Raw genomic sequence first — 15435 nt, 5'->3', positions numbered from 1 at the left:
TAATTCGAGTTTTCGGGCAGGAGAGAAATAAATGTGTAGTCAGATTTCGGGGGAATCAAATTCAGCGTCAGCATTTGCAGGAAAGTAGATAAATGATGATCATAGTTTCATTGGTTTATTGCCTGGTAAGTTTAGTGGCACGTGCTAGCAGACGCGATCGAGTATGTCTGATCAAGCATCACGGCGTAGGCATCATAATAATATAGTACATGTCAGATAGAGTCACTTCCGGTGATCGATCCGATCCCACCACCAACGCCGATTCGCCGTAGAAAGAACCCACATCGAAAACCGTAAATCAATACAGCCGAAATGAAAACCGATTTGTGTTTTGTTGCCGTAAGGAAAATGGGAAGGAAGAGAAAAGAAGAGATGAGACGCGTCACATCTCCATCATGTCGGTATCCGCAGCCGCCATAGGAATGTCGGCCACTGGTTGAGGGGTGGGTGTAGTAGCGGGTTCCGATGGCGTTAGTTGACGGGCATTGATGCGCTCGCCCTCGACACGCGGGGTTGAACCGAACATGAGGTTGCTGACTGTGCGTTCTAACGACCAGCCGATGAGCTGACACCATTGAAGGTTGTCCGAGAAGAGCCAGTAGCCTTGGACGCCGTGTTGTTTCGCGCGTACCAGATAAGCGTTGAGTGATTCCTTCTCCAGCATAACAAGGACATCGGTGAAATCGAAATGACGCTCAATGACGCGCGAGTATGCGCGCGCTGCGTCGCGTAGGTTGGGGTTTGTCATGACGTTCTTCCAGCCAACCCCGAGGGATGCGATGAGCGTGTTGATGGTGTTGCCTTTGTCGTCGATGAGCTCTTCGGTCTTTTGAGCATCCATGTCATTGAGGGAGGGGACTTCGATGTTGGCGGTTGGGCTCATCCGTACCGACTTGCGCGACACAGCGATAGGGCGGGCGGCGTCAGCCTTCTCTTCTTTCTCGATCTTCTCTTCGTACCAGGTGCCCGATTGCGACTCGGCTGCCATGGTGTAGCCAGGTTCTCCAGGGTAGATGAGGGTCATCCCTGGGCCATAGACAGGCTCGGGCTTGGGCTTTGAAGGCGACTGAGTAACGATTGATCCGGCGGGTAGGTTCTCCTCTGGTTCATCGACGTCGGCGATGGATCGTTTGCGACCAGCGGTGGCATTGGAAACGGCGGCTAAATAGTTGAGCGAAGGCGGAGTAGGGTATTTGGGGCGGAAATTACCCATTGGTGATGCGGCGTTCTGGTGATGGGAGAAGTAGCCCTGTGGTTGCTGGGGCGCCAGAACGACGGTCGGCGCAGAAGCGTAGTAGTTAAGACCCATGCTGTGTGTTTAGTAGTTTAGTAACAATAAAGTGTGTGAAGGATACAAAGATCTGTCGTGGTCAAGACAAGACAGTGAGCATGCGACGTTCTGATGAAGTCACTAGGAGGGACAGCGATGGGGTAAGATGATGGCGAGATGGTGAGGCGCGATGGTGAGGCGCGATGGTGAGGCGCGATGGAGATGATGGGTGATGGATGTGGTGATGGGGGTGGTAAGATGAAGGAAACCGATCGAGGTGCGGGAGTGTTCAAGTTAAAGAACAGAAGAAAGGCTGTGTGCGGAAGTTTGGCGCAAAAAGAAGTGAGAGGAAGGAAGGAAGGTTTGGAGGGCACCACAGCCGTCTTGTAAGCTGCGCGCAAGTCCCGTGAGAGGCTGGCTGCGACGCGGTGAACGGCGGCAGAATGTAGGGTAAAATAGTCCGGCGAGAGATCTCCAGGGCAAGTCTAGCGCGTATTGGCCGTCACGCGAGGTCTGGCTACCGCATGCGGCAGGCGCCAAGGCGCTGTGTAAGGCAGGGACGACCAGGGTGTAGGTGGAAGTTGCCGTCGATCGAGCTGAAGAGCATGACTCAGCATTGGCTGCAGACAAGTGGCTCAACTGTGGCTAGTGACCGGTCGCAGATAATCCGCGCCGGGATAGTGGCGGCGCTGCGACGCGGTTTTTGGTAGCAAAAGTTAGTGGAGGAGCTGCAAGGCACCAGACGCAAGATACCCCACGCAACTCTGTTTTCGACCCCCTCTTCCTTGTACACCGTGCTTTGAGACGCCTTTCTTCAAGATGCAGGCGCCAGTGGTTGTTATGAGTATGTTTAGCCACCGATTTGAAGCTGCGGCAGCCCACTAACACATCAACAGACACCCAGACCCCGGGCGGGGAGCGCCAGTTTGGCCGCAAAGCTCAACTATCCAACATCACAGCAGCTAAGACTGTCGCCGACATTATCAGATCATGCCTCGGTCCCAAGGCCATGTTGAAGATGCTGCTCGATCCCATGGGCGGTATCGTCCTCACCAACGACGGCCACGCTATCCTCCGAGAAATCGAAGTCGCACATCCAGCTGCCAAGAGCATGATTGAGTTGAGCAGGACACAAGACGAGGAGGTCGGCGATGGCACAACCACCGTCATCATATTAGGTGCGTACAAAGTGTGGGGGGGGAGAAGAGGCATGGATTAACAATCAACAGCGGGAGAAATCCTCGCACAAGCTCTGCCCCAGCTTGAGCGCAACATCCACCCCGTCGTCATTATCCAAGCGTTCAAGAAGGCACTCGCCGATGCTCTCGAAATCATCAGCGAGATCGCGGTCGAAGTCGACGTCAACAACGACGAGCAGATGTACAAGATCATTAGCTCTTCGATCGGCACAAAGTTCGTAACGCGGTGGTCGGAACTCATGTGCGGACTGGCTTTGAAGGCGGTGCGGACCGTTTCCCTCGACATTGGCTCTGGCAAGAAGGAGGTCGACATCAAGCGCTACGCACGTATCGAGAAGATCCCCGGAGGTGAGATCGAGGACAGCGAAGTTCTAGACGGAGTCATGGTCAACAAGGACATTACACACCCCAAGATGAGGCGGAGAATCGAGAACCCCAAGGTTTTGCTGCTGGACTGCACACTAGAATACAAGAAGGGAGAGAGTCAGACAAACATTGAGGTTAGCAAAGAGGAGGACTGGAACAGGATCCTTCAAATCGAAGAGGAGCAAGTCAAGCAAATGTGCGATGCCATCATCGCTCTCAAGCCCGATCTTGTCATTACCGAGAAGGGCGTCAGCGGTAAGTCACGCTGGTCATGCTTTGTTGCAATCATGCTAACATGAATTAGATCTCGCACAGCACTACCTCGTCAAAGCCGACATCACCGCCATCCGCCGAGTTCGTAAGACCGACAACAACCGTATCGCCCGTGCGACAGGTGCGACAATCGTAAACTCCGTATTCTCCGCCACCGCTTCGGACATTGGTACAGAGTGTGGTCTTTTCGAGATCTCTAAGATCGGTGACGAATACTTTACCTTCCTCACAAAGTGCAAGAACCCGAAGGCATGCACCATCCTCCTCCGTGGACCCTCAAAAGACATCCTGAACGAGATTGAGCGGAATCTACACGACGCCATGGGTGTTGCCAGGAACGTTATCTGGAACCCTAAGCTCTGCCCCGGTGGTGGTGCAACTGAGATGGCCGTCGCGGTTGGTCTGGGCCAGCGTGGCAAGTTGATTGAGGGTGTCGCACAGTGGCCATACAAGGCCGTCGCCGAAGCCATGGAGGTCATCCCACGCACGCTCATTCAGAACTCAGGAAACAGCCCGATCAAGGTGCTTACCCAACTGCGCGCGAAGCACGCAGAGGGCTACGAAGACGGCAAGCACGGTGGCAGCACATGGGGTATCGACGGTGATGCAGGAAAGGTTGTCGACATGAAGTCATACAACGTATGGGAGCCTCTAGCGGTCAAGGAACAGAGTGTCAAGACTGCTGTTGAGAGCGCTTGCCTACTGCTCAGGGTTGACGATATCGTCGCTGCGAAGTCGGCCAAGCAAGTGAGCGGCCCGATCGGCGGTGGTGATGATTAGATGTAGTCATGGAGGCACGTTCTGCGAATCCCTGCTATATAAATCAGGAGCAGTCGCTATGGAAATAAAATAATCACACCTGCCGTCCATATGATGGCCCTAAACACATTCTCAATGTGAAAGTATAACAAACAGCTACAAAGGTTGATGAAATTCGCTCATGGTATACACAAGCGGAACTCGGCACTTCTCTGAAAATGGGCATTTATTGCTAATAATTTTGAGAAAATGGTTTGAACCCTCCAGTAATCTTCAATTCGTATAATAGTAATGTTGAGCCGCTTCAAGATTGGACGGCATAGACGATCCTGGCCTCTCCGGGCTGAGTGCGTCATGACTACCAGTAAAACCAGGCACTGCGACGACATTGGAATACAAGATGCTAGATACTGGTATCGAAACGAGAGGTCTTTCCATACACCGAGACAAGCTCACCACCGAGATCGCATTATCACATGTCATGTTTGGGAGGGCTGCAGCTTCTCTCACTCGTGCCTGCCTTCACCTTATATTTGACCCAAACAAAACACATACATTAATAGCCTCCATTGAGACACCACAAGCTGGTCCTCGCATCTGTACAAAGACTCTCGTTAGGATCATCTCAGCTTCAATCTTATCACAACTCCTCACTCGTCTACAACACCAGTGGCTCACAATGGGAGGCCGCCGCAATATGCACGCCTACAATCAAGACGAGATCGACAGGTACGTGCAACCAATCTCAGTGGGCGATGATTGTTATCGTCACATAGACGTTGTAACTGCTCACTGACACTTGCATCTTGATGGATCCGCTGCTGACTACTCTCACAGGCTCAAGGGCATCCCGCTCCCCATCAAGATCAAATGCGGTCGGTGTCAGAAGAACCTCCCACAAGCCAAGTACTCTACCAAGCAGCTCACCGATGCGCGTTGGCAAATCAAGAACTCGGCCAAGATTTACAAGGCTATCAACTGTCAGGCATGTACTGGGCAGCAGAAGGTCGAGGTCGAGTGCACCATGTGCGGTAAAACTAAAGGCCTGGAAGAGTTTGCCAAATCGCAGCGTGCAAAGCCCGATACTGCCAAATGCTTCAAGTGTATCGAAGCTCAGCTTGCGGACGAAGCCGTCGACGAAGACCGCTATGAGAACTTGGAGAACGCTTTCCTTCCGGCGGACCACTCTAACGGCCAGTATCCTGAGTATTTCTCCTCGGCCACAACTGACACTTCTTCCAACTACGTGAGTTCTCGCATGACCTATATGCGGCATCGGCAGGTGCCGCTACATGGTGGCTTTTGTACTGACTTCCAAAGGGCGACGATGAATGGCAGACCGTCAATGGTGGAGATCGGCGCCCTAAACACAAAGACATGGTAGACGGAGGTATCGCATTGTCGGCTGACTTTCAAAAGGCTATGTCCATGACTGGCTCAGCGGATGAGAGCCTGATTGAGACCGAGTACACATACGCTGCTGCCGCTGGTCATGGAAAGGGCAACAGCGACGGCGGCTGGAGCGAACAACGCACCAAATCATGGCACACCAAGTCCAATGCAGCTCCCAGCACGAGCTCTGGCTTCAACCCTAATGCTTACCGTCGTCCCGCTTCTTCAGTCACCGGTTCTGCTCACTCCTTCGCTTCCAGCGTAGCTGAATACTCCGATACTTCTGATGTTCGTCCCAATGGATGGGCTAAGATCCGTGCTGCTCCTCGCGGCCCTCCTATGGTATGTTTGTCTCAATAGCGCGATATGAAGGGATCCCGTCCTACGAACACGAATAACCTTGGTGTGTAGCCAACACCCATGTTGACCGTATTATAGATGCCTATGGGTGACATTGCTCGACAGACTGGCTCTGACCTTGGTGCTTGGGATTCTGATGACGATGAAGAGGAGAATGACGAAGATGACGATGATGACAGTGATGACGATACTATCATCTAGTTAAATAATTCCCTTGTGTGAACAGGGAAGCTAGAGATGAAGGATACAAAATCAAGCAAGCGGTCGGATTCGGCAAGGCTTGGGACTTTGGGATGGATAGGCGTTGGGGATTTATTTTGTTTTACTGGGATGACTTGCGACCATATGGCTGGGAAGTTTCCTAATGGAGATTGACGGGGCCTTCATAGTCTTACAAAAAGTTCAAATTTTCAATCGATGGCGTTACATTCAGCCCCATACCTGCGAGGGTGAGAGTGAGAGACTTGTCAGGGGTAGACTAATCCGGAACAAGCAACCAATTGCCACCACGTGACTGCGCGACTGCGGATGCCCGGACCCCGACGCGCCTTCCTATCGATGTCTCACCCCACTCGCCCCAAGCAGACTCAATCAGCACAATTGTTCCGCACACTTTTCGATCAATTCGCTCTCTTGAAAATCGCAAACCTAACAGGAGAAGAATACAGAAATCATGTAAGTCAAGTTTAGGAATTCAAGTGAGCGAGCGCGCAATACTGACGAGTGGCGACAGGACCGGACGACGACCTAGAGGCGCAGGCAGAGGTGCAGGTATTCGAGGGCCACATTCCGCGCTGACAGACTTTCTGGCGGTGAGTAACTCATATCCTTGCGACCAGGCTATACAGCATCTACGCTTTGCGATATCAAGGTCGAAGGCGGCTGTGTCAGCGCAATAGTGGTGGCGCAAACTTCATGTTAGATGGTACTTGGAGGGGATATTTGCTAATCAGGGAATTCCAGGCGAACAACATTTCCGCCGCAGAGATCCGTGACTCGTACCAACAACGTGTTCGACAAGCAGAGCAAGACGCCGGAGAAGCAGAAGACAACGGCGAAGGACCGTCGAATGCTGGTGAAGAAGGCGAAGATGTCGAAGAAGACCTGCAAGCAGAGTCCTCTGCGATGGCAGCTGAACGCTCCCGCAAACGAAAACGTAACCAAGAGGAGGCCATAGCAAAGATAAAGAAAGGCAAGGCGGCTAAGAAGGCGTCAAAGAAAAAGAAGAAGGGCTCAGATGACGATTCCGACTTTGAGGACGTCATGGACATGTACAAGAAGGCTAAGCCGCTTCCTGGACAGCTGGAGAACTGCGAGATTTGTAACAAGCGTTTTACCGTCACACCGTACAGCAAGGCGGGTCCAGAAGGTGGACTTCTTTGTACACCGTGTGGAAAAGAGATGGTGAAAGATGCAAAGGCAGAGAAGAAGGCAGCTAAGCCCGTCGTGCGCAAGGGCCGAAGGAAGATTGAGAGTAACCGCCTCGATGGTATGACTGTGCGCGGACCCAAGACGCTACAACAACTGTGCATTGAGAAGCTCGCCAAACATTCTGAAGACATTGACGAATTGGGCGAGATGCCAGAGGGCATCATGAACCGGATCAGTGAAATCTTCTCGAAGAAGCGTGCGATGAACTCCAACACGATGAAGTTGTTCCTCCAGCCCGATATGCAATCGGTTGCAATTCATGAGGCTGCATACCTCGAGACTGAGGATTATGATCAGATCTTTGCAGTTTGCCCATACGTTAAGCGTCTGTCTCTTCGCAACTGTTGCCAGTTCAAGGACAGCAATATCGACTACATGAACGAGAAGGCGAAGGCGCTTGAAGAGATTCAATTATTGGGCGCTAACCTTGTCTCCAACGATAAATGGGCTGAACTCTTCATCGCCCGAGGCCAAGATTTGAAGACTCTAAAGGTGGAGTGGTTGGACGCCGCATTCGACGACCAGGTAGTGGAAGCACTCACCACTTTCTGTCCGAACCTTGAGCGTCTGAAGATTGAGCGTTGCAAGAAGATTGGCCCAGACAGCATCGACGCCATAGCTCACTTGAAGCACCTAAAGCACCTCACACTCCGCTTCTACGACCCCATCACCCGCGAGAAGCTCGTCCACTTGGTAAACTCCGTCGGCGCCAACCTCCGCACCCTATGCTTAGAGCACTTTCTCGACAACACGACAGATCCCACCGACGACGTCTTAGAGACCATCCACAACAAGTGCCACCAACTTAGCAAATTTCGCTTCACTGAAAACAACGAGTGCACCGACACTGGCTACGTCAATCTCTTCTCTAGTTGGGATAACCCGCCCCTCCACTACATCGACGTAAACTCCACTCGCGACATGGACAACTCCAACCCCGACGGCCCAGAGGATGAACCCATCGGCCTTGCTTCCAACGGCTTTCGCGCGCTGATGGCACATTCCGGCTCGCGCCTCGAGTTCCTAGACATATCTTCCTGCCGCCACATTTCCCACACGACCTTTACAGAAGTCTTTGACGGCACCAAACAATATCCTCATCTCCGCGAGATCAACCTGTCTTTCTGTCCCGTGGTTGATACGCAGATTGTCGCTGGTGTCTTCCGGTCGTGTCCTGCGATCAAGAAGGTGGTTACGTTTGGGTGCTTCCAGGTAAATGATGTGGTTGTGCCCAGGGGCATTGTGTTGATTGGAGCACCAAAGGCTCAGGATCAGATTGAGCAGTTTGGAGAGTTGGTGTTGGACTATCAGAAGGAGATTGAGGAGGAGAGGGGCCAGATGAGGGCGGCGGGGAGAATTATTCCTGTTGTTGGGTAGATGACATGTTTTGAAATCGAGTCAATGGCGTGTATGGGTATGGCGTTATGGAAGAGGTATGGTGTTCATGGTCACACGACTGGGTTTCAGGAGTAGTATTCCGATCATCTTGGGCGTTTGTCGCCTATCTCGGTCAACATGATTTAAATGCATATAGACTTCTCAACATGGGCATCTCTTGTAGCCTATTGCATTTCAGTTTCCAATCGCAAGATTTTTTGATATTGAGGAAGCAAATGCTGACGCTGAACGCTGATAAATACGTTTACATCGTGTTCCTCATACGCGTCTCTTTTCCTTGTGCAGGCTGTCTGCGTGCTCAGTTCTTTGACATGGGCTATCGCACAAGCGCATGGCTTTGCATGTGCTCTCAAGTCCAACCCGCAACCTGAATACGACATGCCTCGTCGTTTCCCTTCCCAGTATAGATTTCATCCCTCTTTTGAACACCCCACTCATACCTTGCTCAGCCAAATCATAAACCCAAACTGCACCACATAACTGTAAACGAACAAGAACTGCGTCCTCCGGCTCTTCTGGCTCTTTGAATCCGTGTATCCCGCTGCAGCGGGCGTTCCGTAGCTATTCTGGGAGCTGATATCGGGCAACAGCACATATCGCAAGCTCCTAAGCAAGAAGAACGAGTTTGCGCTGAAGCAATACAAGAATATGACCCAGCCGACCCACGAGCTGCCAAATCCGATCCAAGTCGCCAAGTTGGTAAGAAGGAGCGATACAATGACGTGTACGAATTTATAGCCACTGTATGCGACGAGGTCGAGGAGCTGGCTTGAGCTGCTGATAGCGAGAAGGAAGGTGCCAGTTCGGATGATGAGGATTTCGAGTAAAGTCACGGCGATGGCAACGGTAGCCGTTGTGCCCAGGAGTTCGGGGTTGAAAGCGCCGCGCAGACCTGCAATGAAGGTTGAAAGCAGAATGTACGTCACCAGCGCCATGGTGGGAATATACATGTCTGGCGAATTCACATCTTCGCGCGGGGGCTGGTATAGTAGCGCAGCGGAGGCTGAGGGGTCGGGCGCGTGTCGTTGTTGGCGCGACCAGGGGCGGTGCCACCATGGGATTAGGATGATGCGGAGTTTGGTGAGGACGTAGGAGTTTGTGACGTTGAAGTAGTGCTTTAGTGCTGATACGGAGACGAATCGTCCTAGCTGGGGGGGCTGTCAGTACTTTGCCCATGCATCAGTGGGCAGGGTGCTATTGCATGCGGGTACATACGTTCTGTTCCATGTAGTGCTGTCCGGCATCGACTGCGCTCTTTCCCATCTGGAAGCCTAATTGGGCAGTGGGGTCGTTGATGAAGCCGCCGAAGGACGGGTGCACGCCATATCCGCCCTGCTGAGGCGGCATGCCTCCTGCTTGCTGTCCGTAACCATAGCCGCTTTGGGGTTGTGAAGGGGGTTGCGGAGGAGGCGGTGATCGTAGCTGGGGAACTGTGGAAACGTGTTGTGGAACTGGGTGATGTACTAACAGGAGTCAGTATATGTGATGCGTTGGAGAGGCGAACGAAGACATGACGATACGTACAGGGTGGTGAATGCGCCGGTGGTGGGTTGCCGTAGTTGGGGCGCTGCATGGTTGCGCGTCGCGGTGGCGGTAGTGGTTGGTGTAGCGAGTGTGGTTTTCAAGAATGAGTACAGGATGAAGGAGACACAGTTTGGAGATGCGCAATTGAACACGTCGCCGTGGTTGTTGTTGAATTTCTGCCTTGAGCTGCGGTGTCGTTGGCACCTCCGAATTCCGACCATCTGGCAAGAGGCGCGCACGGCCGTTCGTCATAAGCCCATCGCCCACATGTGCCCGCCGCACCACCACGTCTCCCTTTCGCAACACTTGCCCCGCCTTTCACCCTCGCCATGTTGGACACTTTTGAGATAGTGACCACTTCGGGTGTCGTCTTGTGGTCGCGCACCTACGTCCCGGTCGGCGCAAACGTCATCAACAGTTTAATACGAGATGTCTTCATCGAGGAGCGCATACAACCCCAGTCCGAGGATGCTGGCTCGAAGCCTACGTACAAGAAGGAGGGATACACGTTGAAATGGACGGCGGCAAAGGACCTCGGTCTCATCTTTGTGGTATGTCTTGATGTGCCACGACCAACAATGCGTGGCAGTCGAGTCACGGCGCATTGCAACATAGATATGTACAGTGGCTGACTTCTCCACAGGCGGTATACCAAAGCCTGGTTCACCTCACTTGGGTGGATAAACTGCTTGACAATGTGCGCGCGCTCTTCGTCGGCCTCTATGGCGAGCAGCTCAAGACGGAACACAGCAGTGTGGTCAACTGCGATAAATTCGGCACCTACTTCGACCGCCAGATGCACGACCTGGAAGGCGCGAGCGACTCTGGCGCACCAAGCATCAAGCTCACCACACCCGAATCGAGCACCGACAACGACAGCGCCGACGAAGCTGCACCCAAACCAGCCGCGCTACAGAAACCACAGCAGTCCTTGTACGATACGAGTGCCGATTCCACACCAGTGCCTACGCCAGATACTTCGCGGCCTAGCACACCTGGCCAAAGTCAGCTCCTGACAGGAAAGGCGAGGCCGTTCGGGGGCAAGATGTCACGGAGAGACAAGAAGAAGGCTTCGGCTTTCAGCTCGGCGCCAGTATCATCGGGCGACGAAGCATCAGCAAAGAAGAAGGGCAAGGGCTCAGCGAAAAAAGGCAGAGTGTGGGGTGAATTTGGCGCAGAAGAGCAGGACGACTCTGTGCTCGACTATTCGCAGTCAGATATTCAAGGCGATGCCTCTGGAAACGAAGCGCTCGAGGAGATTAGGCCAGAGACGTGGGGCCACAAGACGAACAGGGGCGAGTTTGTGCTCAAGGATCTCGACGAAGAAATGGACGAGATCATCGCAGCGCAGAATGCAAAGAAGGAGAAGGAGGCGCCCGCAGCATCTGGTGGACTCGTAGGATCCAGTTTGGGTGCAATTGGTGGACTCTTCAGGAACGTAGTGGGCGGCAAGACACTCACCAAGGAGGCACTGGCAAAGCCTCTGAAAGAAATGGAACAGCATCTTCTTCGCAAAAACGTAGCTCTCGAAGCAGCAGTACGATTGTGCGAAAGCGTCGAGCGGGATCTTGTGGGCATGAAGACTCCAAGCTTCACTAGTCAGTCAACTCATTTAATTATTACCAAGCATGTATACTGACTACTGCAACAGCAATTGAGACAACCCTCAAAGCCTCCATGGAGAAAGCCCTTACCAAGATGCTTACCCCAACATCCTCCCTCGACCTCCTTCGCGAGATCCAACACACCAACGCCACTACATCCCGCCCCTACGTACTTTCCATTGTCGGAGTAAACGGCGTTGGAAAATCAACAAACCTGTCCAAAATCGCTTTCTTCCTGCTCCAAAACCACCACCGCGTCCTGATCGCCGCAGCAGACACTTTCCGTTCTGGAGCCGTCGAACAGCTACGCGTCCACGTAGACCGATTAAAAGAGCTCTCACAAAGAGAAGGCGGACAAGTCGACCTCTTCGAGAAGGGCTACGGCAAAGACGCCGCAAACATTGCTGCCGACGCCGTTACCTTTGCTTCAAAGAACAGCTTCAACGTCGTTCTCATCGACACTGCCGGTCGCCGCCACAACGACCAACGCCTCATGTCTTCGCTGGAGAAATTCGGCAAATTGGCCAATCCAGACAAAATCCTCATGGTGGGTGAAGCCCTCGTCGGCACAGATTCAGTAGCCCAAGCAAGAAACTTTAACGCTTCTTTCGGCGCGGGCAGGAACCTCGATGGCTTTGTCATATCAAAATGCGATACTGTGGGAGACATGGTGGGGACGTTGGTGTCAATGGTGCATGCGACGGGTATTCCGGTCGTGTTTCTGGGTACTGGGCAGCATTATAGTGATTTGAGGACGTTGAATGTCGGCGCTGTCACGAGGTTGCTTATGAGCTGAGTGTGTAGCGGGGTGATAGAGGCTTGTATTATAGCGAGTGTAATGTCATTAATCGTGGAAGTTTATGCTACGCTATTGAGTGAGATCACTCCTGCAGAACAGCAAATCTGAGCCTATTGGGTTATCTAGCATACTCTGCCTCTAGCACCAAGGGGAAAGTTGGAAATAAGCTGATGGTGGGTAGCCCTTATCACACCTCAACAACGTACGAATTTCTTAAATCTAAAATTTTAGAAGTACTCGCAGCCTTGTGTTGTATCTGTCTACCTTTTCTTATTTTTTTATTACGACGTTGTAGTGCGTGGTTGGGGCAAGGAGGGTTAGTGTTCTGAATCTTACTTCCGACTTTCCCCTTAGTGCTAGAGTCTGCACCATTGGAAATGCTGCTCGAGGACCAATGAACACCCCAGTCAAAATGTCGATGCCCCTTGCCCCACCATCCACAAGGTTGGAGATGGATGGAAACTGCACCGCATCGCTCGAACATCGGATTTACCTCTAGGAGTTCGTTGAGAAAACATTCGTAGCTCGCCTTAACCTGCTAAGAGCTAAGAGCTACTTGTCCTAAGCTGTTTGTGACCGTAGGTAAGCGAGGGCCTGCATCACCTCGTGATCTTATCCGTAGGTGGCAGCTGCGCTGCCTCATCGTGCTCGTTACCGTACTTCATCACTCAAACATGAGAGGAAGCGAGGATGTCGTCCGACGCTCCCCTATGCCAGATTTGCCGCCGCATCTTTCTACCCGAGATATTCAATGTCGAAGAAGAGTACTCTACAGCTGTGGTCGACTACGTTCGGTCAGACACATTACCAGATCTGCCAGTTTTACATGAAGAAGCCAACAAAGGCTGCCCTTTTTGCACTGAGCTGAAGAAGCGCATATCAGCACTTGAATGGCCAAAAGACGTTCGCGATGTCACGATTGGGCCCGCGACGTGGCTCCACGAATCGTTCTGGGAGTCAGAGCTCAGCCCGGAGCAGGAGGGTATCGTATTGCTGGAGGTGCAAGTATCCTGTCCAGTGACGCCACCACACACTCTCCACTTCGAGGTCTTTGCTCATGCAGGCTCGTTCGCGAGCACCCATATGAGAGTTAGACGACTACCTCCTTCGACAGACCGTTACTCTTCAGCGTGTATCGAGCGACTCCAGCAGATGATTTCGAAGTGCGCTGGGGTTCATTGGCAATGTGAGCCTGGAAACGAGGACTTTTGGCCGACGCGGGTCATCGACGTTGGTGCAGTAGATGAAACGGCTGATCCGAGACTGGTGGTCACCTCCAAGCCTGCTTCTCGATATGTTGCGCTTTCTCATTGCTGGGGCAAGCCTGGGCCTGGTGTTCGGATGCTGAAAACGCTGTCGACTAATATACAGTCGCATATGCTCGGTATTCCATTGGAGAGGTAAGCTTACTACGTGTACCATGGCAAGCTACCACTAACAGCGATTAGCATGCCACTGAACTTTCAGCACGCCATATTTGTCACCCGCGCGCTGGGATTGAGGTATATCTGGATAGACAGTTTGTGAGTCATGTCAACTGCACCCACGGTATCTGGGATTGTCACTGATCTCACACCTCTATGTTAGGTGCATTTTGCAAGATTCTAGTTTAGATTGGGCCAAGGAAGGGGCGCAGATGGATAAGGTGTACAGATCCGCGTTCGTGACCCTCGCAGCAACTTCAGCCTCTACAAGCGAGGATGGCTTCCTCGACTACATGCTTGCGGATAAAACTTTCACGATCCCGCTACCGTGCTATCCAGATAGACAGTTGGCCGTTGGGTCCCCCGACACTGTAGTGACCGAATCCATCGTCGCGCGGTACATGGAAGGGCGCGACACCCAACACATGGAGACAGATGTCGACGGATCGACTTGGAATGAACGCGCATGGACCTTGCAAGAACGACATCTAGCGAGGAGAATCATTCATTTCAGTGCAAACCAAATATTCTGGGAGTGCCGAAGAGGTTTTGCATCTGAGTGTGGCTATAGAATCATGCGACTACCGGTTTCGCTCACCCGAACATATGGCGCAGATAGCTCCTCGGAGGAATCCTCTGACGAGGACGTCGAAGATGCAGCTTCCCCCCTTGCAAGATCTGGATCGGAGATCAGTGAGCGTTTGTCAACCTCTGAGGGCAGCGATTCGGAATCAGATTCATGGGATCACACTCTGGCAACAAGGTCAGCCGTGTATTTCTGGTGGTTCCAGATTCTAGCCGATTACAGTCGGCGAAAGCTTACTTTCGCCTCCGACAAGTTCCCGGCAATCTCAGGTCTTGTAAAAGAACTCAATCATACCCTATTGACACAAGTCACCTACGAAGAAGATCAATACATCGCAGGGTTGTGGCTGGGTGCCCTGGCCGATTCACTCTTATGGGCACCCGAGCGTCCTGAAGCCATGACAGACCCCGCGGACCCTGGTGTTTATAGAGCCCCGAGCTGGTCGTGGGCCCGTTGGGACGGCGCAACCATTCCTTATTCTCGCGGTGGACGCTGGCCTGATATTCGTCCGGAGGATAGCACGATTGAATACATTGGGCACGACGTCGAGTTGGACACTTTGAATGAGTATGGGAGTATCAGGCTCGCTTTTCTGACACTCCGAGCTGGCATTGCGCAGATCGTACGCCAGAAGCGGTACACCGAAAACAATACGGCGGGCAGGACGATGGGAACCTATCACATTGCTTGGGAAGATGCAGGTGAATCCCTAGGCTTCATGACTTATGATCAAATCGGGCTCATGGGTTCTGAAGAGGCAAGCGACCACCTATATGCTATGCAAGTCAAGGTACATGAGAGTACATCCTCAACTCCGAACACGCGCTGCGGTCTTGTGTTGCGACTAGGCACTACCGCTGGCACGTACGAACGCGTTGGCACTTTTCAGCTGGATGACGAGCATTCGGGGGCGTTCTCAACAATCGAAAGAGAAGATGTCATTCTGGTGTAGACGTGGGTCTCAGTCATCATTCGCTAGCTCGAAATGAAGCGAACGCTTCCAATATTAGGCCGGTGCCGGAGATGTGGTTGCCGAAAACCACTTCTTCT

The 15435-nt window shown here is 52.5% G+C and overlaps 7 protein-coding genes across 7 annotated transcripts; 5 read left to right on the top strand and 2 right to left on the bottom strand.

Annotated features, from left to right (window-relative positions):
- Window positions 1-84: 84 nt before the first annotated feature.
- Window positions 85-1564, bottom strand: CC77DRAFT_1016044 (hypothetical protein). The gene has a single exon (XM_018524146.1). The coding sequence runs from the start codon at window positions 1307-1309 to the stop codon at window positions 383-385; it is 927 nt and encodes a 308-aa protein (XP_018390427.1). The 5' UTR covers window positions 1310-1564; the 3' UTR covers window positions 85-382.
- Window positions 1565-1979: 415 nt separating this feature from the next.
- Window positions 1980-4198, top strand: CC77DRAFT_953837 (T-complex protein 1 subunit gamma). The gene is made up of 4 exons (XM_018535441.1): window positions 1980-2114; window positions 2167-2448; window positions 2500-3090; window positions 3140-4198. Exons 1-4 carry the CDS (start codon window positions 2090-2092, stop codon window positions 3886-3888), a joined length of 1647 nt encoding a protein of 548 aa, XP_018390426.1. The 5' UTR covers window positions 1980-2089; the 3' UTR covers window positions 3889-4198.
- A 348-nt stretch (window positions 4199-4546) lies between these two features.
- On the top strand, window positions 4547-6031 carry CC77DRAFT_1090620 (hypothetical protein; the record flags this gene model as incomplete). The annotated part of the gene is made up of 4 exons (XM_018529527.1): window positions 4547-4596; window positions 4705-5113; window positions 5188-5601; window positions 5698-6031. The coding sequence occupies 4 exons, from the start codon at window positions 4547-4549 to the stop codon at window positions 5818-5820; spliced, it is 996 nt and encodes a 331-aa protein (XP_018390425.1). The 3' UTR covers window positions 5821-6031.
- Window positions 6032-6195: 164 nt separating this feature from the next.
- CC77DRAFT_1016038 (DNA repair protein-like protein Rad7) lies at window positions 6196-8604 on the top strand. The gene is made up of 3 exons (XM_018524145.1): window positions 6196-6294; window positions 6353-6431; window positions 6583-8604. Coding segments are annotated over exons 1-3 (1926 nt in total). The 5' UTR covers window positions 6196-6292; the 3' UTR covers window positions 8428-8604.
- CC77DRAFT_953832 (YIF1-domain-containing protein) lies at window positions 8575-10182 on the bottom strand. Its single transcript, XM_018535440.1, has 3 exons — window positions 9973-10182; window positions 9664-9911; window positions 8575-9596 (listed from the first exon to the last, which is right to left on the bottom strand). The coding sequence occupies exons 1-3, from the start codon at window positions 10019-10021 to the stop codon at window positions 8883-8885; spliced, it is 1011 nt and encodes a 336-aa protein (XP_018390423.1). The 5' UTR covers window positions 10022-10182; the 3' UTR covers window positions 8575-8882.
- Window positions 10183-10233: 51 nt separating this feature from the next.
- On the top strand, window positions 10234-12558 carry CC77DRAFT_1090617 (P-loop containing nucleoside triphosphate hydrolase protein). Its single transcript, XM_018529526.1, has 3 exons — window positions 10234-10523; window positions 10616-11570; window positions 11624-12558. The coding sequence occupies exons 1-3, from the start codon at window positions 10302-10304 to the stop codon at window positions 12370-12372; spliced, it is 1926 nt and encodes a 641-aa protein (XP_018390422.1). The 5' UTR covers window positions 10234-10301; the 3' UTR covers window positions 12373-12558.
- Window positions 12559-13065: 507 nt separating this feature from the next.
- On the top strand, window positions 13066-15337 carry CC77DRAFT_1056819 (HET-domain-containing protein; the record flags this gene model as incomplete). The annotated part of the gene is made up of 3 exons (XM_018527941.1): window positions 13066-13775; window positions 13824-13898; window positions 13963-15337. The coding sequence occupies 3 exons, from the start codon at window positions 13066-13068 to the stop codon at window positions 15335-15337; spliced, it is 2160 nt and encodes a 719-aa protein (XP_018390421.1).
- Between the last annotated feature and the right edge of the window lie 98 nt (window positions 15338-15435).

Source organism: Alternaria alternata, assembly GCF_001642055.1.
Source record: "Alternaria alternata strain SRC1lrK2f unplaced genomic scaffold CC77scaffold_2, whole genome shotgun sequence".
Lineage (NCBI taxonomy): Eukaryota > Fungi > Ascomycota > Dothideomycetes > Pleosporales > Pleosporaceae > Alternaria > Alternaria alternata.
The sequence above is the reverse complement of the archived record's forward strand: the minus strand, read 5'-3'. Positions and strand labels throughout refer to the sequence as shown.

Excerpts from the sequence above, each read along its gene's own strand:
- CC77DRAFT_1016044 (XM_018524146.1), bottom strand. The coding sequence starts at position 1,309 with ATGGGTCTTAACTACTACGCTTCTGCGCCGACCGTCGTTCTGGCGCCC.
- CC77DRAFT_1090617 (XM_018529526.1), top strand. The coding sequence starts at position 10,302 with ATGTTGGACACTTTTGAGATAGTGACCACTTCGGGTGTCGTCTTGTGG. Across the intron at positions 10,524-10,615 it reads ACCTCGGTCTCATCTTTGTG|GCGGTATACCAAAGCCTGGT; the intron begins GTATGTCTTGAT and ends ACTTCTCCACAG. Across the intron at positions 11,571-11,623 it reads GAAGACTCCAAGCTTCACTA|CAATTGAGACAACCCTCAAA; the intron begins GTCAGTCAACTC and ends CTACTGCAACAG.
- CC77DRAFT_953832 (XM_018535440.1), bottom strand. The coding sequence starts at position 10,021 with ATGCAGCGCCCCAACTACGGCAACCCACCACCGGCGCATTCACCACCC. Across the intron at positions 9,912-9,972 it reads ACCGGCGCATTCACCACCCT|TACATCACCCAGTTCCACAA; the intron begins GTACGTATCGTC and ends GACTCCTGTTAG. Across the intron at positions 9,597-9,663 it reads AGCACTACATGGAACAGAAC|CTAGGACGATTCGTCTCCGT; the intron begins GTATGTACCCGC and ends CAGCCCCCCCAG.
- CC77DRAFT_953837 (XM_018535441.1), top strand. The coding sequence starts at position 2,090 with ATGCAGGCGCCAGTGGTTGTTATGA. Across the intron at positions 2,449-2,499 it reads AACCACCGTCATCATATTAG|CGGGAGAAATCCTCGCACAA; the intron begins GTGCGTACAAAG and ends AACAATCAACAG. Across the intron at positions 3,091-3,139 it reads TACCGAGAAGGGCGTCAGCG|ATCTCGCACAGCACTACCTC; the intron begins GTAAGTCACGCT and ends AACATGAATTAG.
- CC77DRAFT_1016038 (XM_018524145.1), top strand. Across the intron at positions 6,432-6,582 it reads CGCTGACAGACTTTCTGGCG|GCGAACAACATTTCCGCCGC; the intron begins GTGAGTAACTCA and ends AGGGAATTCCAG.